General features: G+C 52.5%; 2 protein-coding genes across 2 annotated transcripts; one reads left to right on the top strand and one right to left on the bottom strand.

Annotated features, from left to right (window-relative positions):
• Positions 1-8,817: 8,817 nt before the first annotated feature.
• On the bottom strand, positions 8,818-12,221 carry LOC129196962 (olfactory receptor 14C36-like; the record flags this gene model as incomplete). The annotated part of the gene is made up of 2 exons (XM_054804932.1): positions 8,818-8,832; positions 11,580-12,221. Coding segments are annotated over 2 exons (657 nt in total), but the record flags the coding sequence as incomplete, so codon positions are not given.
• A 4,628-nt stretch (positions 12,222-16,849) lies between these two features.
• LOC129196961 (olfactory receptor 14C36-like) lies at positions 16,850-23,900 on the top strand. The gene is made up of 2 exons (XM_054804931.1): positions 16,850-17,198; positions 22,933-23,900. Exons 1-2 carry the CDS (start codon positions 16,850-16,852, stop codon positions 23,898-23,900), a joined length of 1,317 nt encoding a protein of 438 aa, XP_054660906.1.
• The last annotated feature ends 1,092 nt before the right edge of the window (positions 23,901-24,992 follow it).

Raw genomic sequence — 24,992 nt, 5'->3', positions numbered from 1 at the left:
CCTCCACTTCAGCAGCCTGAAGAAGCTCAGGTCCTTCAGTTTCCCCAGACAGGGCATGTGCTTGAGGCCCCACGTCCTGTATTGGCCATCCTCCTCGGGACTCTCTCCATTCCTCCCCACTTGTCTAGAACAGGAAGCTCCACAGAGGGACACACGGGTCCAGGCTTATTCTTCCCCCCAGTGCAGGACTGGCCACTTCTCCTTGTAACATTTCAAGAGGTTTCTGTTCTCTAAATCCCAGAGTTTCTCAAGGTCCGCCAGACTGAAGCTCAATATTTGTGTGCAGATGGTCACCGTGATGGTGGTGTCCCTCACAAGGTAACAGCACGGGGAGTTGCAGGGTAATACAAATAGTAGAAGGTGGTGCTACTTTAATGCAATTTCCTTCCAACGTAGGATTATCCATGGTGACCATCTCAGAAACAGCTTCAAAGCCAGCAAAGCCAGGGCCAGTGAGGAAAGAGTGAACAGAGGTGGGCTGTTAGTGTGGGAGGGTACAAGAAGGATCAAAGGGAAGAGAAGAGGGAGAAAGGAAATAGAAGGTGAAGCGGAACACTAGATCAAGGCTGTTTTGGGGGTACCAGCCATGCAGCTCTGCATCTGAGCAGCAGTGAGTGGTTTGGGACAGGAATGACACAGATGACCCGACCAAACTTAGTCTGATCTTTCTTGTGGTCATGGGGAACCCGAGTGCTTTCCTTACCATGGAGAAGGGAAGACCTGTGGTGGAAGGAAATGGACAGTCATTCGTGCTGGGAAGGGACCCTAGGAGGTCTCGAGGCCAATGTGCATCACACAGCAAGGGCAGCTATCAGGTCACACCAGGTTGCTCAGGGAGTTCTTCATGTTGGCTTTGAACTCTTCCAGGGACTGACACAGCACAACATCACTGGCCAGTCTGCTCCAGTGCTTCACTCTCTTCATGGCTAAACAGTTTTTCCTCACACACAACAGGGAAAAGCCTGGATCTGCCTTGCTGATGACCTCTTGGTAGTGGTATACGGGTCATTTTCAGTTCTTCCCAAAGCCCTCTCTTCTCACCTTTGAACAACCCCACCTCTCTCAGCCTCTCGTACTGGTAAGGCCAACCTTACAAATGCATGCCTGAGAGATTTAGGGTTCTTCCAATCCTACTGGATTTTATTGGGTTGGCAAGGGACCTCGGGGATGTTGGAATATCATCACCCTCACGCCATCCCTTCCTGCATGTGTCACTCTCATTTGTCACCCTGTTGCAAGGCACGGCTGTTGCAGGCTGTAAGGAGAGCCTGTTCTGTCTGAAGAAACTGTCATCCACAACGAACCACTGAACTTTGAATGTTTCAGGCCCTAGTGGCAACATGAGACCACTGTGAGGGTCTGGCTCTGTGAGGGTCTGCCGTGCTTGGTGCTAACCCACAGGCAGATGAGGCATTAATGACTGCAAGAACCACAGGAGCTATCCTCAGAGATGACAGGTTTGTCAGTGAACTGTTCAAGTTGGATGGGAGCTTGGGATGTCTCTAGACCTACCTCCTGCTAACAAGGGGCTCAACACTGAATTCACCCCAAGTTCCTTCCAATTCACATTGTCCAGCAGAGTCCCGAAAACCTCTTCTGAGGACTTTGTCAGATATCCTTGGTGAACATGAATCTTCATCCAGGGCCTGTTGTTGCCAGTTAAGGAGGGTCAGAGGAGACGGAGACTGCTGGCAAGCGGCTGACTAGCTCTAGCAGCTTCTAAGAAGCACTGCCAGCTGTCCTTGATCAAGGGGTGCACTGCTGAGAGGCTGCTGAAGCTTGTCCGACCTTTGGACTATTAACCCCTGCTGCTCTTCCACACGAGCACCAATGATACTTTCCCAGGAGACCTGGAAAACATGAAGCATGACTATGTTACTCTGGGCACGCTGGTCAAGGGCAGGGGGGGCACAGGTGGTGATCTCAATCCTGCTACTGAGGGGAAGAGGTTTGTGGAGAAGTGGACAGGTCCTGTAGGTAGACAATTGGTTGTGCAGTTGGTGTCAGCAACAGGGTTTCTATGGCCATGAGACACTCTCTGAGGATCAACAACTGCTTGGAAGAAAGGGGATTCATCTGGCACAGCGGGGAAAAAGTATCTCTGTCAACAACCTGGCCAACCTGGAAAGAAAACTTCAACCTGGAAGTGATGAGGAAGGGAGAGGATGACCCAGAATCACATGAGGAAATGGTGAGTGTCATTGATGAGGAGAGGGTCTTGCATGACAACAAAAGGAGAGTGGTAATCAACAATGAACTGGACAATGGAGAGCTGAGAGGGTCTGTGGGTTGGCTACTCACAGCTGGAACTGGAGGGAGAAGGTGTCCCAAAAAACGTCTGGGATGACCTGTGAGCTCTTGGGGTTCAGGTACTTACAAACAAAGAAGAGGCGATTAGGGATGTAAAAGTCCGGGGTGAGAAGGTAGAGTCGAGGCTCCTGAAAGAAAGGAACAAGGCCAAGAGCAGGACTTCAGGAGAGCAAACTATGGCCTGCTGGGAACCCTGCTTGGAAGAATCCCATGAGGTATGGTCAGGCAGAGGAGAGGGGTGCAGAGAGCTGTTTGATGGTCAAGGATCTCCTCTTCAAGCTCCAGAATGGTCCACTCCAACATGCAGGGAGTCCAGCAAAGTTGGCAGGAGGTTGGCATGGATAAGAAAGGAGCTCCTGACTAAAACCAAGCATGAAGAGGAAGCACAGAGAAGGTGGAAGGTGGCTGCCTTCCAGCCTCAATGGTTCTGTGATTCTGTGCTGGAGAGAGCCATTTGTCTGTGCGTGTGTTTGTGTGGGGGGGATGAGGGGATCCCAGGTACAGCTTCTGGATAGATGGAGGGTCTAGAACCAGCTCCTGGAGGGATCCAGATTGTACGTGTGTACACATACAATGTGCCCATTATATAGGTGCCCATTTCACACTAACATATCCTAGCACACAAACAGCCCAATCCTCATTCACCCTTTCTTCACTGGCCCTGCATTAGCTTCCTTTTTACCCTCATTTGGTATTTTGGAGATGGCTGTCATCTGATGGTGGTTCCTTCCTGGTTCATTAATTCCATTGAACTAGAACCTCTTTCTGTTATCTACAGCATCCTGGAACTCCTCCTGCTGTTACGTTGTGGGAGACACCACCATCAGGGTGAGCCACTTGCACACAAAAATTAAGGGCTGCCTAAAAGGAGTGTCAGTCCAGGGGGACCTTGTGAAACTCTGGGGTTTGGACTGGGTTTGAGGAGGAGAAGGAGAAGTGGGCAGTCCTGCATCAGGAGGAAGAACAGCCCTATAGACCAGGGCTAGCTGTGACCTGACTGGCTGAGCTGTGATCCTGAGAAAATCCTGGGTCCTGCAGTGGCCCCCCACACACAGGTGTGTCCCAGGGTGTGGCTCCCCATTTTGGAGGAGCGGGGAGGCACTGGAGAGTGCCCAGAAGAGGTCTGCCAAGGTGAGGTTCAGGGCACATGCCCTGCGTGTGGAAGCTGAGGGACATGGGCTTCTTCAGCCCTTTGGCCCAGTGGTGGAGAGGCTCTGGGAAGTACAGGAGTAGCCATAGAGTGGTTGAAGTGTGGTTCCAGAGCTGGAGGAGCTTTTCTTCATAGTGGGAGACAGCATGGGAAAGAAATCACACCAGAAATGGAGGCTTGGGATGCTTAAAGTGGACACAAGGAGAAAGAAATGTCCCTCCGAGGGCAGCGCTGTGGTATAATCAGACCTCCCGAGGGAGCCTGGCTCAGTCCATGGCTTTGTGTTTCAAGGCATACCTCGCAGGGATGGAGAGATAGCAGTCAGGGGAATGAGTTGCTCAGGTCAGAGCAGGGTGGAGAAGCAGAGTGGATGTCTGCAGCATGCCGGGAGCTAGGGACAGGTGTGGGACACTGTAGGACAGCCTGTGGTGGAGACAATCTAGGGCCGTGCAAAGCTGAAACCCTCCAACAGATCTGAGGTCTTTGCCTCCTTGGCCATGGCTGTTGTCTCTGCCACTGATGCCAGTGAAGAAACACCTTACCCTTAGGGCACTCGGGCCTCATGGCCTCCTCGTCCCCACCCAGGAGCCTGGCAGATGTCATTCCACAGCCTTGCTCCAGGCATTGCACATCCCCACACCCCACTGCCCCAGGAAGAGCCCTGTGACATGTGTGTGAGGGACAGGATCTCCCTTTGCCAGGGGCTGGGGGTCAGGGCTTGTCCGTTTGGCTGGATGCAAAGATTCCAGATAGCCTCAGCATCAGAGCCACCTTTACATTGTCTTGGCCTTCCTGCCATTATTGCTTCCAGTTCTCTGCTCTAACGAGCCCCTGGGGAGGCTTTGTTGGTAATGGTTCTCAGGGGCACCCATTAACACTCTGAGAAACTTTGGAGATGGTGTCTGAGTTTGACTTCTTGAGAGGTCTCTTCAGGTGCTGCTCCATGCCTGAGGTTCATGGACTCATCCCCAAACCCACCAGAGGGGTCATTAACATGCCGCCTTGGGCTGGTCCTCTGCTGCTGAGCTGGTCCAGGCTCCCGGGACAGAGGGAGCTCATGGCAAGTGGGCAGCACTGCAGAGGGACATCTCTGCCCAGGAGCAGCTCCTCTGCAAAGCGCAGCAGATGTGACACATCGAGGGTTACTCAGACTCAGAGCCACCTTAACATTGCCTTTGCCTACCTGTCATCACTGCCTCTAGTCTTCTGCTCTAACCAACCCCCAGGATGGCTTTGTCAGTGATGGATCCCAGTGGGACCCATTAACACTCCCTGAAACTGTAGGAGTTGCTTCCAACTTTGACTTCTTCAGTGGATTCCTCAGGCTTCTCTCAGTGTCTTAGTTCATGGTCTCAGCATCAAATACACCAGGGAGCTCATTAAAATGCACAAAGCCATGTCTCTTCTCGTTATTTTCTGCAAGTCTTCAAGACTTACACAACTAATTGGAGAGGTCTCCAGGGTGTATGTGAAGTCAAAGATTTCAAAGAATTCAGTGAGCATTAAAAAAAGGAATATTTTTGATTTTTAACAGTTTGGGTTTGGTTAGAGTTTTTTTGTTGGGTTTTTGGGGATTTTTTTGTTTGGGTTTTTGTTTGTTTGTTTGTTTGTTTGTTTTTAATTTACAGAAGAAGTTATAGTAGCATTCTCCAGTCCATATTGGGCAAGGGGGTCTCCCATTGAAGTCAGGGTGGGTAGGAAGAGCTCCTCACTGAGGACAGGCACTGCTTGGACAACCTTCCACATCACCTCCCCAGCCCTGCCATCTCTCTCATGGGCCACCTGGGACTTGCATCACTTCTCCTCACATCACACTTCTCACCCAAGTCTGCAGCTGGAGGTTACAGCTCCTTTGCACCAACTCCCACCTGCTTTCCTTAGGGAGCTGGCTGCACACAGGCACAGCTGCGTTGCTCTGCATGGCAAACACACAGAAGGAAAGCAGGGTGAAGTTTCATAAACAATAACCCATGCTCCTCAACTTCATGCCAAGTCCAGGCTGCCTCCAATGAGGTTCACCATCCACAGGGAACAGCCTCACCAGAAATGTTTGAGAGAGAGAGAGATCGGACAGGATAGCTATAACCCCAGTGAAGGAGTTGGCTGAAGAGATAATTAGACTGCTAAAAGACAGGACAGGCTTCTAACTCCCTGAAGCTCAAAGCAACACCTGGGTGGTGGGGAGGGATCTGGCTGAGCAAGGAGTAAGGAGAGGGGAAAAGTGGAGAGCAATGGGAAGGGCACAGAGCCAGATAGTCTGCGGAAAATATGCCTTTAGAGCTGGACATTTTATCAGGACAGCTGGAAAGTTTGGGGAGATGAAACACGCGGGATAATCTTCATGGTGCTGGCAATGCAAGTACAGGGGAAGAGCAATATTTCTTCTCCTGCAATTGATACACCGCCTGGAAATTCCCATTTTTGCATGGGGGGAAAACATCACCATTTGATTAAAAGTATTCAATCCGTTAATGCAAAGGCACTCAGGTGTTTTTTAACAGTTCCAAGCAGTTCCTTCCCTTTCCAGGCAGAGCTCGGTCGTCTGACCGTGGACATCGAGTGCCCCTGGCAGAGGCCCCGGTGTCTCTGAAGTGTTTGCCTGGGACTGGCCGCTGTCACACAGGAGCTGCAGGAGACCAGAGCCCCTCAGGAGCTGCCAACAGAGCCTGGGCAGAGGGTTCCTGTAACTGAAGACAGCTGTGTCCCTGTAGCTGCACCCCAGATCAGTTTTGGAAATGGCTTTTCCTTCTAAGAAAAGAAAAGGTCACCATATCTCCCCCAAAGACTGGAATATAAATCAAAAGGAACCAAAACCAGGAGGACAAGAACACAAAGAATTTCAGAAGCTGAAAAGTGTATTAACATATTTCTTCACTTTAGATCTTTTTCTTTACTTCTTCAATGTGCTATTTTTTTTTGTCAAAATCTTCTAAAATTTCCCTCATCATAAGGCCTGCAGCATTAAAAATAAGAATTCATAAAGACATCAGTGAGTGTTGCCCCAGGGGTTGGTCACTGATGGAGGCCCCTAGTAACTGGCTGCTCGGTGGCTGCATGGTCCAGTCAAGGTTCCACCTGCCTGGGATCCATTTACCCACTCCAGATCTCAGTGGTCTGGCCATCTGGAGACATGGGGGACTGCATTAAAAGCCCTGCTAGAGTGAGGGTCCACAAATTCTCCTGGGGCACAAGGCCGTTCTTCTTAGTGGAGAACACAACCAGGCTGGTCAAGTGGGATTTCATTTGCCCTTGGTGGCTCTTCCAACCTTGTCCATCACAGGCTTGGACCTGGCTTCCAGGAGGATTTACTCCGTCATCTTCCCAGGGAATGAGGTGAGGCTGACTGGGCTGTAGTTCTCCAAATCCTCCTTCTGGCCCTTCTGGAGGATGGATGCAATGTCTGCCTCTCTGCAGTCATCAGCCACCTTCCCGGATGGCCCTGAAATGTCGAGGACAGACAAGCAATATCTTGCAAGGACCCTGTCCAGGTTCCCCAGCACCCGTGGGTGTATCCCATCTTTTTCCATGGACTTGTGTGTGTCGGAACTGGCCCGAGGGATCCATTGGGGGACAAGGGGGACCTGGGATGAGATTTCACTGGAAAAAGGCACGGTGAAGGAAGCAATGAACTCCACAGCCTCTCCCATGTCATTGTCACTACATGTGCTGCTCCACTGAGCCCCGAGACCACATTTTCCTCAGCTGACTCCTTGTGCTGCCAGTGAACGTACAACAACCCTTGTCGTTGTCCTCCTTATCCCGCACTAGTTCCAGCCCCGCTGAGGTTGGCTTTTCTGGCTCCATCTTGGCACACACAGGTCATGTCTCCATCTGCCTCATGGCCAGCCTGTTTCCCCTGCCACCCTCTGTGCACTGCCTCCTTGCTCTTGGAACTCGTCAGCCAGACACTTCGTCTTCATCCTCATGGAGGGCTGCATGGATCTTGGCTCTCCAGGGTCCTGCCAAGCACGTCTTGAACAAGCTGAGACCTGCTCTCCTTCCCTCCAAGGCTGTCACTGCGCTGTGTGTCTTTCTGCTCTTGCTTGATCGTGGCAGCAATGTCTGCCCTCAGCCTTGACATCCGCATCCCGTTCTGCCTTGTCTGTGAGGACCAGAGTGCAGCCCTGGTCAGCCATCAGCTGTTGGTGTCCAGAGAAAGGGAGGGGTGAGGCCGGTGAATGGGACACGTCTGGGTGCTGACTGTGAGGGCACCTCTGTTACAGCCACTTGACTGGCTGCAGCAGGCCGGAGCGCAGGCAGGGCTCAGGGACACCCTGCTCAGCACCAGCCCCTCCGGAGCAGACCTGACACCAAGCAGCATGTGGCTCCTTGCCTTGGCCTCCCATGAGTCCCACGTGCTGCCCTTGTGGCCTGGACACCATGGGGATCATCTGCAGGCTTGCTTGGTCAGCTCAACCTTTCCAAAAGTGGCATGTGATACATTATCACCAGCCAGAAGGTTTCTCATAGCATGCTGCAAAAAGGTTGGCAGTGTGTGCACTGAGGTACAGTCTGAAGATGGGTGGGCTGGTGGGTGTGTGTGTAGAACTGTGCAGAGCCTTCTGGGACAGCACTGGAGTGCTGCAGAGGGAGTTGAACCTTGCTGGGTTTTACCCAGACTTTCAGGAGGTTGCCTTGGGCCAAAGCAGGCTCAGAACCAGACCTGGCAATTCAATGTGGACGGGGTTCACCTGGAAAGAAGATGCCAGGAGTGAGCTGATGCCCAGGCTGTGTGGGGGCTGGTCGGGTTCCTGGAGGCCAAGACAATGAAGGAGCCAAGTGATTGACAAGTGCTGCGAGGAGACTGCAGGAGGGTCAAGACCCCCCATCAGCTGTAAGAGGAGCCTGCACGAGCAAGGGTGGAAAGACACCCAGACAGTGGTTGTCTAAAAGAAGGGGAGACAAATCCCAGGTGGAGTCCATGTCACCTGGGAATGCACCAGAAAGAGAAACTCCTTGCTGTTCACAAACACCAGGAAGGCATTTAGTAGTCATGGGTGGTATTCAGCTTCCCTGATTCACAAAACCTTCAGGGTCCAGACCATGGCCACTGAGGTGGTTAAAGGAGGATGCAATTAATGTTAGGTGTAATGCAGAGCTATCCCAGGCAGTGCCTCCCAGCCTACCCTTGCAGTTACCAGGCTGGAGGAGATGTTCATTGTACTCGTCTTTGCTGGTCACAAAAAACACCATAAGCATCTGTTCTCTCATCTGCTGATAAGATATTGCACAAGAGATTTAAGGATGATAAGATCATTGAGTTTCAGAGCAGATGTTGAGAGTTGTATAGAAAAACTGTCTATATCAAAGAAAGGTCAGGTAAATGGTCAGACCTGGTTTTGCAGGTCTTGGTCCAACTAGGTCTTGAAAACCTGCAAGGACAAAGGAGTTAACAACCTCTAAGGGTGACCAATGCTTGTCCCAACGCTTGGCTAGCCTCATGGTAGAAAAGGCCCCCCCTTGCTGTGAGATGTCCCTGAGCCATCCCTTCTCTAAGGTGAAGGAGCCCAGCTTCATCAGCCTTTCCTCACAGAGACACTAATCCAGCCCCCTGACCATCTCAAGGCCCTTCACTAAACCCACTCCAGATGGTCAACACCTTTCCATTCTTGGGGTTCCCAAAAGTGGACACAGTGTTCTGGATGTGGGCTAGAAAGTTCCACGCAGAGAGGGGGAGTCCCTACCCTCCATCTCCTGGCCATGCTGCTGGTCACACAGCCCAGGGCACTGCTGTCCTCCCTTGCTGCCAGGGCACACGGCTGCCTCCTGTCCAGCTGCCTGCCCACCAAGACCTTTCCCACAGAGCTGCTCCCCAGCCAGGCAGCCCCCAGCCTGTGCCATTGCCAGCGTGAGTCCCCTGCAAGGGCAGAACCTGGCACTTGTCCTTGGGGGGTTTCATGAGGTTCCTCTCAATACCTGCTCTCCTCCTCCTTGAGCCCTTTCACTGAGCAGAGGCCTGGCAGAACTTTTGAGCACAGTCTAAGGCAAGGAAGGTGTTGAGTCACTCAGCCCCGCCTGTGTCTGCTGTTACGACACCCCTCATCATTCAGCAGCATGTTCCTTGTTCAGCCTTTTACTTCAAACACAGTGGCTGAAGCTCTTCATTTTGCTCTTGATGGTGCCTGCAGCCCCCATCAGCTCCAGCCGAGCTCTGGCTTTCCTAAACACATGCCCGCACACTCAGGTCATCTTTCTAAATTCCTCCTTCATAGCCTGTCCTGGCTTCCACCTCCTCATCGTTGTGTTGTGGCTCCCATCCGTGACCCATCCCTGCCCCTGTGCAGCCCCACTGCCCCACACATGCCCCCAGGGCCCCCATCATCAGACACTGCACAGGACAGGGTGTGTTTGGGGCGGGGCTGTGTCCTCCACCACAAGTGCCCATGCCAGACCTCAGTGTCCATCCTCAGCAGCCCTCCTTCTTCTGCAGCCAAGCAGTGCCCAGCCCCAGCCAAGCCCCAGCTATGTCCCATGCACGGGTTCCCAGGCAGCCCTGCTCGGGGCTCTGCCAAGGTCTGGGCAAGGCAGGAGGCTGGGGCAGGGCTGGCTGTTTCCCCAACACAGGCACCAAGACCAACAGCAGGAAGGAGATGGCCACAGAGCCCAACCACCAAGAACTGGGGGAGTGACCAGGGCTGGAAATGGCTGATGGGAGAGGCTGGGGGGTGATGAATGCCCTGGGGCACCTTCTCGCTCTCTCCATGCCACCAAGAATCCCAGCCAGGGGACAAAGCAGCCTGCTGCCAGTGGGTGCCTGCAGAAAGAGGTTTCTCTTTCTCATTGATTCCTCCCTTCAGGCACAGAAATGCTCCTTTGATCTCCTCCAGAGTCATCCCTGCTCTCCAGAGAGCCTTTCCGCAGGTGAGCGTGTCTGTGCTGGCCTGGCCGGCCGTTCCTGGTTCCCTCCCCATGCTCCCTGCAGGGCCCCAAGCTGGTGGGGCTGCTCTGCAGAGCGAGGGGGCTGTGGTGCCCCGGGGCCATGGGGTGACCCTGCACTGGCCATGCTGGTCAGGGTGGGAAGCAGAGCCAGCCAGAGGGGATCACAGCTGCTGAGCCCCTTTCCATCTTCCCTGATGCCTCAGAAGACAAGGACAGTGCTTGGTAGGACCATGGTGTGTCTCCACTGGCACAAAGGGCAGGGGAGGGCTGCACTAGGTCCAGCCCACAGGGTTTCCGTGATGGTGAGATGACCCACTGTCTAGACTTATGTCCCTTTGCCTTCTGGCTCCTCACAGCCTCTCCTGGCATTGCAGAGCCCTCGTTAGCCCATGGTCTCCTCAGGTTTGCCTTCTCCTCTGGGACACTCCTCCTTGGATTGTCACTCATTTTATGAGGTGCCACTCACTGCCACCTCAGACTCACACACTGTCCCTGGAGATCCCCTGACTTCTCCTGGCAGATCTCCATTCTTCTCCAGGATGGCATCTGCCATCAGCCCCACTGCAGGTGGGACAGCACCAGGCAAATAAGCTGATAAGGTACACGAGACCTTGGGGATAACAGCAATGCCAGGACACAGCAGGACAGTGTGGAAGGGAGGAGAGAGCAGCCCTGTCCAGGCCATGTCCTGCTGCTGGCCTTGGCCATGGCTCCAGGGCAGCAGCAGCCCCGACGTGAAAGCAGCAGAGAGGGAGTGCCCGCTGAGGCAGCGAGGGGCAGCCCCAAGGGCAACCCACGCTGCTACTCCATGGGGCAGCTGGGCATTTGGCTCCTGAACCCCCCTGCATGCTGGGGCTGCTCCCCCAGCTCCAGAGGAGATGTGCACAGATGGGAGCTGAGAGAATTAACTTCCCACTGCTTTCTCCATGGAGTTTATCTAGACAGGCAGCCTGGACCCATATGTACATGAGGTGTTTGGGCCAAGTAAAAAGAGGTAACAGGCTAAGAATACTAATATCACAGGTATAAAATAAACAAAAAACCTAAGAAGAAAAGAAGCACACAAAAAAATACAGACCCATATCAAGAAAAGCTACTCCTGGCTCTTCCTGAAATACAGAGGGAGCCCTGGTGGGATAATGGGGGTCTTCTTGATCTGAAGTAGATTGTATTAAAATAGTTTCCGCAGGGCATCTATGATTTCCTGGTTCCTCATGCTGTAGATGAGGGGGTTCACTGCTGGAGGCACCACCGAGTACAGAACTGCCACCACCAGGTCCAGGGATGGGGAAGAGATGGAGGGGGGCTTCAGGTAGGCAAATATGGCAGTGCTGACAAACAGGGAGACCACAGCCAGGTGAGGGAGGCACGTGGAAAAGGCTTTGTGCCGTCCCTGCTCAGAGGGGATCCTCAGCACGGCCCTGAAGATCTGCACATAGGACAGCACAATGAAAACAAAACAGCCAAAACCTAAAAAACAGCTTAATATAAGAAGCCCAGCTTCCCTGGGGTAGGTGTCTGAGCAGGAGAACTTGAGGATCTGGGGGATTTCACAGAAGAACTGGTCCAGGGCATTACCCTGGCAGAGTGGTATAGAAAATGTATTGGCCGTGTGCAGCACAGCATAGAGAAACCCACTGCCCCAGGCAGCTGCTGCCATGTGGACACAAGCTCTGCTGCCCAGGAGGGTCCCGTAGTGCAGGGGTTGGCAGATGGCAACATAGCGGTCATAGGCCGTGACGGTGAGAAGGGCGTACTCAGCTCCAAGCAGGAAGACAAAGAGAAAGACATGTGCAACACATCCTGTGTAGGAGATGGCCCTGGTGTCCCAGAGGGAATTGGCCATGGCTTTGGGCACAGTGGTGGAGATGGAGCCCAGGTCGAGGAGGGAGAGGCTGAGGAGGAAGAAGTACATGGGGGTGTGGAGGTGGTGGTCGCAGGCTATGGCAGTGATGATGAGGCCATTGGCCAGGAGAGCAGCCAGGTAGATGCCCAGGAAGAGCCAGAAGTGCAAGAGCTGCAGCTCCCCTGTGTCTGTGAATGCCAGGAGGAGGAAAAGGGTGATGGAGCTGCTGTTGGACATTGGATCTTTCTTGGCATGAGGTCTGGTTGAAAAAAGGAAGGACAGGAAAAATTGTGACAGATTTCTCTGAGCAAAGCCACTCCATTTTTCACAGAAACACCCCCCAATTAAAACACAATTCCTTTGTCTGGTTTCTGCTGGCTGAGTGTGTTGTGAGGAGCTGAGGAGTCAGCTGTGCTCAGCTGCAGTGGGTACATGGAGCTGGTTTGTGACACCTCCAATGTTCACAACCAATGTAATATGTAATCCACCTTTAATGGAAAAGTTCACTCTCTGCTCTCATGACTCAGAAGACTGTGGGCTTCAGAAGAGAGGCTAGGCATTTCCTTAGAAGAATTTTTCTGGGTTTATTATTTTCGACCATCACATCTGGAGAGTTTTCTTTCTGAGTGGGAAAATACTTATTTTATCATGGAAAAACGGAAGAGTCTTGAGACAGGACAGTCAAAAGGGCTCAGGTCTTTGTAGCTTAGTGCAGAGTCAGGAGAGCTGCAGCATCCATTAGACTGCTACCCAGCTGCCCTGCACTCTTGCTTCTGCTGCCTTGAAGATGACGACAAACATGAATTACTCTCTAAAAATTAGCCCAAAACAAGACTCTAAGGAGAGCAGAGGAGTCTTGTTTCAAAGGGCAGATCTGCAAATGCTTCTTTTTCCCAGCCCAGAGGTGGAGTTGTGATGGAGAGAGAAGGACACAGCCCCTCTCTGAGGGAAGCAAAGGCCTCTGAGAGGCGAGAACTGACCTCCAAGGGAAAGCTCAGCACTCCCTGGGATCCTACAGCACAGCCGTGCTCTTCTGGGGCAGCTCCCAAGCCCAGCAGCACAGGCAAAGCAGACAGTCAGATGTCCTGAAGATGGGATGTCCTAAAGGCAGAGTCAGCTCATTGCTCAGCAGACAACGCCCAGCAGACATCTAGAGTGAGGGACCACAAGAGAGCAGCCTGAAGGCAGCCTAGCCCAGGGCTTGGCTGCAGTTTCCTCCCACTCCCTGCCCATGTCTCTGCTGCCTGGAGCTGTCCCTGCCAGGAGCTGGTGCTCTGCCCACACCTCTCCTCCCTGTCCCTGCTCACAGAGCCCATCCCACCCTCTGTGTGCTCAGCTCTGCCCTGCAGACACCTCCTGGCACCAGGGCACTGCCCAGGGGCACCTCTGTGTTTGCAGGTCTTAAGGAGAAGAGCAGATCAACCCTGAAGAGACCACAAAGGTGATGTGAATGCTTTGGGTAGGCAGAGGAAAGGGTGAAGTGACTTTATCAGGTGCCTTGAGAAACCACATTCATCACTCACTGTAATTCTAGAGGTGTTTCATTCTTGTGCAATCCTGACAGCTTCATTACCATTTTCACCTACCATCACAGCAAGAAATATAAAGCACCAACCCTGGGACGCACCTTTGCTTCCAGGTAGCCCCTGCCCTGATGTGCTTCCAGAAAAGTGCCCTGGGAAATGTCCCAGGGGTGATCTGGAGCTGTGAGCAGCCTGGAAACATGCAGCACTCTCTCAACATCAGAGACATTCCTACCAGACATTCGTCCTTCTACCCACAGCTTCTGCCTGCAGTGCCATGGGGAGATCCCCAGGCAGGCTGAGCGTCGATCCTGGAACGCAGAAAAGTCCCTGTCCCAGCACACAAAACCCTGCGTTGAAGGGACTCTGATCTGAAATACAGCCCTGTGCATCTCCAGATGCAGACTATGTCTTCACAAGTTATTTAAAATTGTCTAAAAAAAGCCCCTCTTACAGATCCCATCAGCTGTGGGCTGTGCCAGCTTTAGGAGATGCCTCCAGGAACCGCATCAGCATTGCCCTGCACCCAGAGACTTACCCCGTGTCAAGGGCTCTGAAGATTTCTCTTCTTTTCAGCTCTCAGTCAGCCTCCCAGTCCTGACCACCTTTAAGCTCTTCACCTGCCTTGCTCATCTCCCTGAGATACCCTGGCAGTGCCCTTTGCCCTGCTGCGCTTGGCAGAGGAGCTGCTCCTGGCCAGAGATGTCTCTCTGCAGCACAGCCCACTTGCCATGAGCTCCCTCCATCCCAGGAGCCTGGAGCAGCTCAGCAGCAGAGGCCCAGCCCAAGGCAGCATGTTAATGACCCCTCTGGTGGGTTTGGGGATGAGTCCATGAAGCTCAGGCCCTGAGAGGAAGCTGATGAAACCTCTCCAGAAGTCACAGTCCGATGCAAACTCCACAGTTTCTTGGAGCATTAATGGGTCCCCCTGAGGGCCATCCCTGACAAAGCAGCTCTGGGGCTGGTTAGAGCAGGCAAGTGGAGGCAGTGATGACAGGTAGGCAAAGGCAATGGCAAGGTGGCTCTGATGCTGAGTAATCCTGGGTGTGTTTGATCAAGCCAAAGGGCCAAGCCATGACCCCCAGCCCCTGGGAGGGGAGACCCTGTCCCTCACACGTGTCTCAGGGCTCTTCCTGGGCCAGTGTGATGTGGGGATGTGCAATGCCTAGAGCAGGACTACCACACAATCTTTCTCAGGCTCACAGGTTGTGACAAGGGGGCGATGAAGTCCTGGTGCTCTAATGATAGGATGTCTCCTCACAGGCATCACCTGCAGAGAGAACAGCCACAGCCCAGCAGACCAAGACCTTGGCTGTGTTGGGGGCTTTCAGCCTTGCCACTGCCCCCAGATGTCTCCACCACAGGATGTCCTACAGTGTCCCACACCTGCACCTCTTTCCCTGCAGGCTCTTGACACCCAGCCTGCTTACCAGCTTGGGTCTCACCTGAGCGTCTTCCTACCCTTAGTGATATCTCTCCATCCTCATGGACTCTTCATTGAAAGGCAAAGCTCTGGCTAATCCAGACTCTTGCTGGGTGGCCTCTTGTACCACAGAACTGCACTTGCAGGGACATTTCTTCCTCCTCGTGTCCAATCTCAACCTCCCAACATGCACTTGGTGGCATCTTTTCTTTCTCATCATGATGTTTCCCAGTTTTCAGAAAAGCTCCACCATCTCTGAAACCACCTTTCAAGCAGTCTCAGGCTACTCCTAGACTGCCCTGAGCCTCTCCACCACTGGGCAAAGGGGCCAAAGAAGCCCAGGTCTCTCAGACCCTCCACACAGCCCATCTGTTTAAGGCCCCATACTCCACCTGGCCACATCTCCTCTGGCCACTCTCCAGCTCCTCCCAGCTCCAGCAAAAGAGGGAGCCGAGAACTGGGACAAAGCCATGTGTGGGGGTCCCTACCAGTGCGGTGTCAAGGGCCAGAAGAACTGCCCTGCTCTGGGTGACCATGCTCATCCTAACGCAGCCCCATATGCAACTGGCCTTCTTCACAGTGAGCAGAAACCCCTGGCTCGTCTGGTGTCCCTCACAGTTGCCAGGCCCTTCTCCTCCTCAGAGTCCCTCCTCAGCACAGCAGGTCCCAGCTGGCCCTGATGTACACGTTGGTTCTTCTCCCTGAGGCCAGACTGGCCAATTCTCCTTGTCAACGTCACGAGGTTTCTTTTGGCCAAATCCCCGAGGTTCTCCAGGTCCCTCTGGACTGAAGCTCCATTTGGTCAGCGGTTACTGTTTGTGTGCGAGTGGCTCACCCTGACGGTGGTGTAGTCTCACAAGAGAACAGCATGAGGAGTTGCAGATCTGTACAGACCCAGGTAGGAATTGCCATGAAGAGAGTCTGCAAAACACCAAAGGAGGGTACAAAGCAAGCCAAACCAGGGTCAGCGGAGAAAGGAGAAATGAGGGTGGGGCTGTTTGACGCATGGTGATATTAGAGGAAAATGTATAGCTGTGTAGACACACAGACAACATGGATCCCTCCAGGAGCCGAATCCAGCAGCCTGACAGAGGTGAGACTGCTGCAGCTCCATGCTCCCCCATCCTCTCCCCCCGCCAAATACCAGCACATGTGCATGTGCACACGTACACCACCCCCACACACACTCAGAATGAAGTCTCTCAGTCAACTCGCAGACTCTGCAGCAGCTGGCACTGAACTTCCCTGCTCCTCCAGAACCAGCCTCTCCATGGTCTCACCATCGGAGTGGCTCACACAGCCTTGGCTCCCAGGTCACTTCACCTTTGCACCAGCAACTCCAGCTTGATCTTCACCACCAATTGCACACTGACACGTGTAACCTCACTCGCTCAGCAGCCGGCAGCACAGACACATGGGCCTCTGTGACAGCTGGTCTGACTCCCCTTGCTGGCACGTAGAGCTCCTCCTGGCACATGCCCACACACAGCATAGAGAGCCCCCCCAGCCAGGAACAGAGTTAGAAATGGATCTGAACGAGGAGACACATCAGACGGTTGAGTTCAGGCGCAGGGCATGTCCAGACCATCATATTGACCAGACAAAGGTTGATATGCAAAGGCTCCTTTTATCCCTGTTATATTTATGGATGAAATCATCTTGAGTGCCCTCCCATAGCACACACAGGATAAGCAATCAGGCTCAGTTACCATGTGTTCATGAAAGGCAGGTCCTTCTTGATTAACCTCATCTCCTTTTATGACAAGGTGACCCACTTAGTGGATGAGGGCAAGACGGTGGATGTTGTCTACCCAGACTTTAGTAAAGCCTTTGACACCATATCCCAGAGCATTCTACTGGAGAAACTGGCTGCTCATGGCTTGGATGGACATGTGCTTCACTGGATTAAAAACCAGCTGGGTGGCCAGGCCCAAAGAGTTGTGGTGAATGGAATTAATTCTAGGTGGTGGCCTGTCACAAGTGGTGTTCCCCAGGGCTCAGTACTAGGGCCAGCTCTCTTTAATATCTTTATCAATGATCTGGACAAGGGGATTGATTGTGCCTTCAGTACGTTTGCAGATGACACCAAGCTGTGCAGGAGTGTTGATCCGCTTGAGGGCAGGAAGACTCTACAGAGGGATTTGGGTCAATGGGCTGAGGCCAACTGTATTAGGTTTAACAAGGCTCAGTGCTGGGTCCTGCACTTGGGTCACAACAACCCCAGGCAACACTACAGGCTTGGGGAAGAGGGGCTGGAAAGCTGCTCGACAGAAAAGGACTTGGCGGTGTTGGTTGACATCTGGCTGAACATGAGCCAGCAGTGTGCCCAGGTGGCCAAGAAGGCCAAGAACATCCTGGCTTGTGTCAGAAATAGTGTGGCCAGCAGGAGTAGGGAAGGGATTGTGCCCCTGTACTCGGCTCTGGTGAGGCCGGACCTCGAATACTGTGATCAGTTTTGGGCCTCTCACTACAAGAAGCACATTGAGGTGCTGGAGCGTGTCCAAAGAAAGGCAACGAAGCTGGTGAAGGGTCTAGAGAGCAAGTCTGATGAGGAGTGGCTGAGGGAACTGGGGTTGTTTAGCCTGGAGAAAAGGAGGCTGAGGGAACACCTTATCGCTCTCTACAACTACCTGAAAGGAGGTTGCAGTCAGGTGGGTGTTGGTCTTTTCTTCCACGTAACAAGCGATAGGACAAGAGGAAATGGCCTTAAGTTTCACCAGGGGAGGTTTAGATTGGATATCAGGAAAAATTTCTTCACTGAAAGGGTTGTCAATCATTGGCACAGGCTGCTGAGGGCAGTGGTTGAGTCACCATCCCTGGAGGTATTCAAAAGATGCCTAGATGTGGTGCTTAGGGACATGGTTTAGTGGTTGGACTTGGTAGTGCTGGGTTAACGGTTGCACCTGATGATCTTAAAGGTCTTTTCCAAGCAGAACAATTCTATGATTCTGTCTTTAAGGTCCCTTCCAACCGGAAACCAATTTATGATTCTGTGACATGACAGGAATCTCATTCCTGACATTTTTCCTGGCTTTGTATCATGAGATTGGATGAGTTCCGATGATTGTCAGGCCTCAGGTTCTTTTCCAAGGTGCAGGACCCAGAGTTCAAATGACACAGAACCCAAATGACCAAGTGCAAAGACAGATCTTGCCAGAGGAGTTTACACACTTTCCAGCAGCGTAGAATATTCCATGTCCTTTGTGACCCAATCGTGCATTGCTCACTCTGCATTGCTTTGCTTGTGCATTGCTTTCCTCCAGTCCTCAGGCACCTCTCCTGTTCTCCATGACCTTTCAAGATGATGGAGAGTGGCTTAGCAATAACATTTGCCAGCTCCCTGAGCACTCGTGGGTGCATCCCATCAGGGCCCATGGATTTGTGGGTGTTGAGTTTGCCTAGATGTTCTCTAACCTGATCCTCCTTAGCCAAGGGAAGGTCTTCCTTTCTCTAGACTTCCTCTCCTACCTCCAGGGTCTGGGATTCCGCATTCAGCAGTGGGCCCACATTTTCCCTAGCCCTCCTTTTGCTGCTGATGCACTTGAAGAAGCCGTTCCTGTTGTCCTTGACATCCCTTGCGAGACTTAATTCCAAGTGGGCCTTAGCCTTCCTCGTTGCACCCCTGCATACTCTGACAACCTTCCTGTATTCCTCCCAAGTGGCCAGTTCCTCGTTCCACAGTCTGTAAGCTTCCTTCTTCCCTTTGAGTTTTTCCAGCAGCTCCTTGCTCATCCCTGCAGGTCTCCTGTCTCCTTTGCTTGATTTCCTACTCTTTGGGACACACCAATCTTGAGCTGAGAGGAAGTGGTGCTTGAATACTGACCAGCTCTCTTGGGCCCCCTTTCCTTCTGGAGCCCCAACCCATGGGATTCTCCCAAGCAGGTCTTTGCAGAGGCCAAAGTGAGCTCTCCTGAAGTCCAGCGTTGTAATCCTACTCATGTAGGGGGGCTCCTTTGCTCCCCTCTGTCCTCCCAGTGACACTCCAGTGCTGCCAGTGAGGATCACAGTGCTGCCCTAGTACTCCCAGAGCAGCTCCCTGATTCCCTGCAGTGCTCCCAGTGCCGCACCAGTGCTCCCAGTGCGGCTCCTTGGCTCCTCCTGGTGCTCCCAGTGATGCCACAGTGCTCCCCCAGTGCAGCCGCCATGGTCCCAGTGCCTGTCCCTAGCTCACCCAAGTGCTCCCAGTACATCTCCCAGTGCTCCTACAGACCTGGGTGTCTGTAGAGTTGTTCCTCTCATATCTTCTCACTCCTCTCTCTGACTGATATTGCTCACTGATGTTTTTCTTTTTCCACTTCTTAAATATGATGTCACAGAGGTGCCACCACCATGGCTGATGGCCTTGGCCACAAGTGGGTCTGTCTTGGAGTGAGCTGGCATTGGCTCTGTTGGACATGGGTGAAGCTTCTTGCATTTTCTCACTAAAGCCACCCCTGTAGCTGCCCTCCTCACTACCAAAACCATGCCACACAAACCAAACACATCTGCTGGCCCTCGTTTTGCTGGTTTTGTAATCTCATTGGTGTTTTGGAGGTGGTGTTCATGGCAATTCCTACCCGGGTCTGTAGAGATCTGCAACTCCTCATGCTGTTCTCTTGTGAGACTCCACCACCATCAGGGTGAGCCACCCGCACACAAACAGTAACCGCTGACCAAATGGAGCTTCAGTCCAGAGAACCCTGAGATACTTTGAGATGCTAGTCAACACAAACCTCTTGAGGGTTACAAGGAGAAGTGGCCAGTCCTGCATTAGAAGGAAGAGTAACCTCGGTCATCAGGGCAGGCTTGTACCTGACTGGCTGAGCAGTGACCCTGAGGAGAAGGGCCTGGGAATTATGTGGGACACCATACAAGCCAGTGATGCATGTTCACTATGAACAAGGCCACCTGCATACAGGTCTGCATTAGGATGACCATGGCCACCCAGACCATCTTGAGACTGGTTGTGCTTTCAGAGATGGTGGAGTTTTTCTCAACATTGGGAAATAACAAGAAAAAGAAAAAAATGGCACAAAGGAAAGCTTTGGAAGTTGAGACTGGGCATGAGGATTTCATGTCACGTTGAGTTACACGAAACATCACTCCAAGTGCAGTGCTGTGGTACAACAGGCCACCCAGAAAGAGTCTGGATTAGCCAAAACTTTGTATTTCAATGAACAGCCCGTGAGGATGGAGAGATATGAGTAAGGGTAGGAAGATGCTCAAGTGAGAGCAAGGTTGGCAAGCACAGTGGATGTCCAGAGCCTTCAGGGAAACAGGTGCAGGCATAGGACACCATAGGACAACCTATGGTGGAGATGGTCAAGGGAGCTGACAAAGTTGAAAGCCCCCAACAGAGCTGAGGTCTTGCTCCCATTGGCTGTGGCTGTTGGCTGTCTCACCAAGGCCTACCAGGAGACGCCTAATCCTTACAGCACGAAGGCCTCATGGCCTCCTTGTCTCCACCCAAGAGCCTGGGAGGTGGCGTACCATCCTCCTGTACTTGGCATTGCACGTCCCCACAACACCCTGCCCCAGGAAGAGCCCGGAGCCCTGTGTGTGGGACAGGACCTCCCTTCCCAGGGGCTGGGGGCCCTTGGGCTTGGCCCTTTGGCTTGATGAAACACACCCAGGATTACTCAGCATCAGAGCCACCTTGCCATTGCCTTTGCCTACCTGTCATCACTGCCTCCACTTGCCTGCTCTAACCAGCCCCAGAGTTGCTTTGTCAGGGATGGCCCTCAGGGGGACCCATTAATGCTCCAAGAAACTGTGGAGTTTGCATTGGACTGTGACTTCTGGAGAGGTTTCATCAGCTTCCTCTCAGGGCCTGAGCTTCATGGACTCATCCCCAAACCCACCAGAGGGGTCATTAACATGCCGCCTTGGGCTGGTCCTCTGCTGCTGAGCTGCTCCAGGCTCCTGGGATGGAGGGAGCTCATGGCAAGTGGGCTGTGCTGCAGAGAGACATCTCTGGCCAGGAGCAGCTCCTCTGCCAAGCGCAGCAGGGCGAAGGGCACTGCCAGGGTATCTCAGGAGATGAGCAAGGCAGGTGAAGAGCTTAAAGGTGGTCAGGACTGGGAGGCTGACTGAGAGCTGAAAAGAAGAGAAAGCTTTGCAGCCCTTGACACGGTAAGTCTCTGGGTGCAGGGCAATGCTGATGCGGTTCCTGGAGGCATGTCCTAAAGCTGGCACAGCTCACAGCTCATGGGATCTGTAAGGACGGGGCGGGGTTTTTTAATGAAATTTTCAATAGCTGTGAAGCCACAGTGTGTAGCTGGAGGTGCCCAGGGCTGTCCTCCACAGCAGGGTCCCTGCACACCAGGGGAATCTTCTGCCTTCCAGAGTCAGCACTCAGCCTGCTCAGGGATCTCCCCATGGCACTGCAGGGAGAAGCTGTGGGTGGAAGAAGCTGCTGGTAGGGAAGGGCAGGGTCATACCGCTGTTGAGGAGATGCTGAGTGTGTCCAGGCTGCTCACAACCGCAGATCACCCCTGGGATATTTCCCAAGGCATTTTTCAAGAAGCACATCAAGGAAGGGGCTACATGGAAAGAAAGGTGCTTCCTTGGGTTGGTGCTTTCAATTTCCTGCTGTGACTGTAGATGGAAATGGTAATGGAGCTGTCAGGTTTGCACAAGGGACAGAGACTCCTACGACTTGCCAGCACAGACATGCCCTTGAGCAGTTCCTTGCTGCCAGGAGGTGTGACACAGATGCACACAGAGGGTGGGATGGGATCTGTGAACAGAGACAGGGAAGAGATCTGGGGAAAGAGAAACAGCTCCTGACAAATTCAGCTCCAGTAGCACAGACGTGGCCAGGGAGTGGGAGGAAACTGCACACAAGGACTGGGAGAGGCTGTGTTCAGGCAGCTCTCCTTTGGTCCTTCACTGTAGATGTCTGCTGCGTGTTATCTGCTGGGCAATGAGCTGACACTCAGTTTAAGAAATCCCATCTTCAGGAGACCATGCTCTCTGCTTTGTCCGTCCCATTGGGCTTGTGTGCTGCCCCCCAGAAAGGCACGGATCTCCTGTAGGAAACTACGGAGTGCTGAGCCATCCCTCGTGGGTTGCCAGTCTCCTCTCAGATTCCTTTGCTTCTCTCTGAGAGGGGCCATGTCCTGCCCTCTCCACCACAACTCCACGTCTGTGCTAGAAGAGTTTCCATATCTGCCCTTTGAAACAGCACTCCCCTGCTCTCATCAGTGTGCTGTTGCACATTTTTTTTTTTATTATTTCTGACTAATTTGTGTCTGCAGTCATCCTCGAGGTAGCAGAAGCAAAACCACAGGGCATGTGGGAACAAGACTGATGGGCAATGCAGCTCTCCTGACTCTGCCCTGAGACACAGAGAGCTGAGCCCTTTTGCCTGTCTTGTCCTAAGAGTCCACCCTTTCTTTCACAAAAAAAGAGGATTTCTCCCCCTAAGAATAGTACTCACCAAATGTGATGGTGGAAAGAGAAAAAAAGAAAAGAGAGAATCACCATAAAGACATGCTCAGCCTCTCTTCTGCAGCCCACACTCTCTGGAGTGGTGAGTGCAGATATTGAACATTTCCATGAAGGGTGAATTGCATCTGACAGCCCTTGTGACCATCAGGGGTGTCAAGAACCAGCTCCCATGTACTCACTGCAGCAGGGCAGAGCTGACTCCTTGGCAGCACAGGGGCAGAGGTCCTGCTCCTCACAGCACACTCAGCCAGCACAAAACAAAGAGAGGAAATGCCTTGGAATTGAGGGAGGGAGCAGGAATTCTGTGAAAAATGGAGTGGCTTTGCTCAGAGGAAGATGTCCTAATTGTTCCCTGTCTTTTCTTTTTTAGGACAATGGCCCCATATCAAGAACCAGCAAATGATCAACAACAGCAGCTCCATCACTGAGTTCCTCCTCCTGGCATTCGCAGACACACGGGAGCTGCAGCTCTTGCACTTCTGGCTCTTCCTGGGCATCTACCTGGCTGCTCTCCTGGCCAATGGCCTCATCATCACTGCCATAGCCTGCGACCACCACCTCCACACCCCCATGTACTTCTTCCTCCTCAACCTCTCCATCCTTGACCTGGGCTTCATCTCCACCACTGTTCCCAAAACCATGGCCAATTCCCTCTGGGACACCAGGGCCATCTCCTACACAGGATGTGCTGCACAGGTCTTTTTCTTTTTCATTCTGATCTCAGCAGAGTTATCCCTCCTCACTGTCATGGCCTATGACCGCTACGTTGCCATCTGCCAACCCCTGCACTACGGGACCCTCCTGGGCAGCAGAGCTTGTGTCCACATGGCAGCAGCTGCCTGGGGCAGTGGGTTCCTCTATGCTGTGCTGCACACGGCCAATACATTTTCTATACCACTCTGCCAGGGTAATGCCCTGGACCAGTTCTTCTGTGAAATCCCCCAGATCCTCAAGCTCTCCTGCTCAGACACCTACCTCAGGGAAGCTGGGCTTCTTATATTAAGTTGTTTTTTAGTTTTTGGCTGTTTTATTTTCATTGTGCTGTCCTATGTGCAGATCTTCAGGGCCGTGCTGAGGATCCCCTCTGAGCAGGGACGGCACAAAGCCTTTTCCATGTGCCTCCCTCACCTGGCCGTGGTCTCCTTGTTTATCAGCGCTGGCATGTTTGCCTACATGAAGCCCCCCTCCATCTCGTCCCCATCCCTGGACCTGGTGGTGGCAGTTCTGTACTCGGTGGTGCCTCCAGCAGTGAACCCCCTCATCTACAGCATGAGGAACCAGGAGCTGAAGGATGCAGTTTGGAAAGTGATGACTAGATCTTTTTTAGAAGTAATATAGTTCCCAGCTGCTTCTCCATATTATGTGTAACATAATTCATAACAGGCTCATCCTATCTTTTATACATTTTGTAGTTGTTGATATTGTTGATTTTTTTTTTCATTTTCAATAATGTTGTTCACAAAGAATTATCGTTATTCATACTAATTCTTATTTATTATAGAATAGAATCATATCATAGAATGGTTTGGATTGAAAGGAACCTCAAACATCTTCTAGTTCCAAACCTCCTGCCATGGCCAGGTACACCCTCCACTAGACCAGGTTGCCCAAAGCCTCATCCAACATGGCCTTGAACACTTCCAGGGATGGGGCATCCACAGCTTCTCTGGGCAATGTGTTCCAGTGCCTCACCACCCTCACAGGGAAGATTTTTTTCCCTTATATCTAATCAAATTCTACCCTCTTTTATTTTAAGGCCATTACACTGTGTCTTGTCACTACATGCCATTGAAACAGCCCCACTCCAGCTTTCTGGTAGGCCCCTTTCGGTTACGGGAAAGCTCCCCGGAGCCTTCTCTTCTCCAGGCTGAACCACCCCAACTTTCTCAGCCTGTCTTCATGGCATACGTGTTCCAGCCCTCTGATAATTTCGTGGCCCTCCTCTGGACTCACTTCAACAGGTCCATGTCCTTCTTATGTTGAGGGCCCCAGAGCTGGATGCTGTACTGCTGGGGGGTCTCACCAGAGCAGAGTAGAGGGGCAGGATCACCTCCCTCACCCTGCTGGTCACGCTTCTTTTGATGCAGCCGAGGACACCGTTGGCTTTCTGGGCTGCAAGCCTGTGTTGATGGCTTGTGTTGATCTTCTCATTAATCATCACCCCCAAGTCCTTCTCCTTGGGGCTGCTTTCAGTCCATTGTCTACCTCTCTGGTTTGACCAAAGACAGTCTAAATGAATTTCCATGCGCTCGATGCATTTAAACATTCAAAAGGACCCTGCAGTGACATTTCTGACTGAGATTTTATCCCCCAAGACCTTCTCTGGAGCTGCAGAGGCAGTTCCTGTGTACAGAGTCCCTGCACAGCAGATCTCTGACAGAGCTGGCCTCTGTAACAGCATTTCCACCAGGAAAGGCAATCTCCTCAGGG

This window comes from Grus americana, chromosome 27 (genome assembly GCF_028858705.1).
Source record: "Grus americana isolate bGruAme1 chromosome 27, bGruAme1.mat, whole genome shotgun sequence".
Lineage (NCBI taxonomy): Eukaryota > Metazoa > Chordata > Aves > Gruiformes > Gruidae > Grus > Grus americana.
The sequence above is the reverse complement of the archived record's forward strand: the minus strand, read 5'-3'. Positions and strand labels throughout refer to the sequence as shown.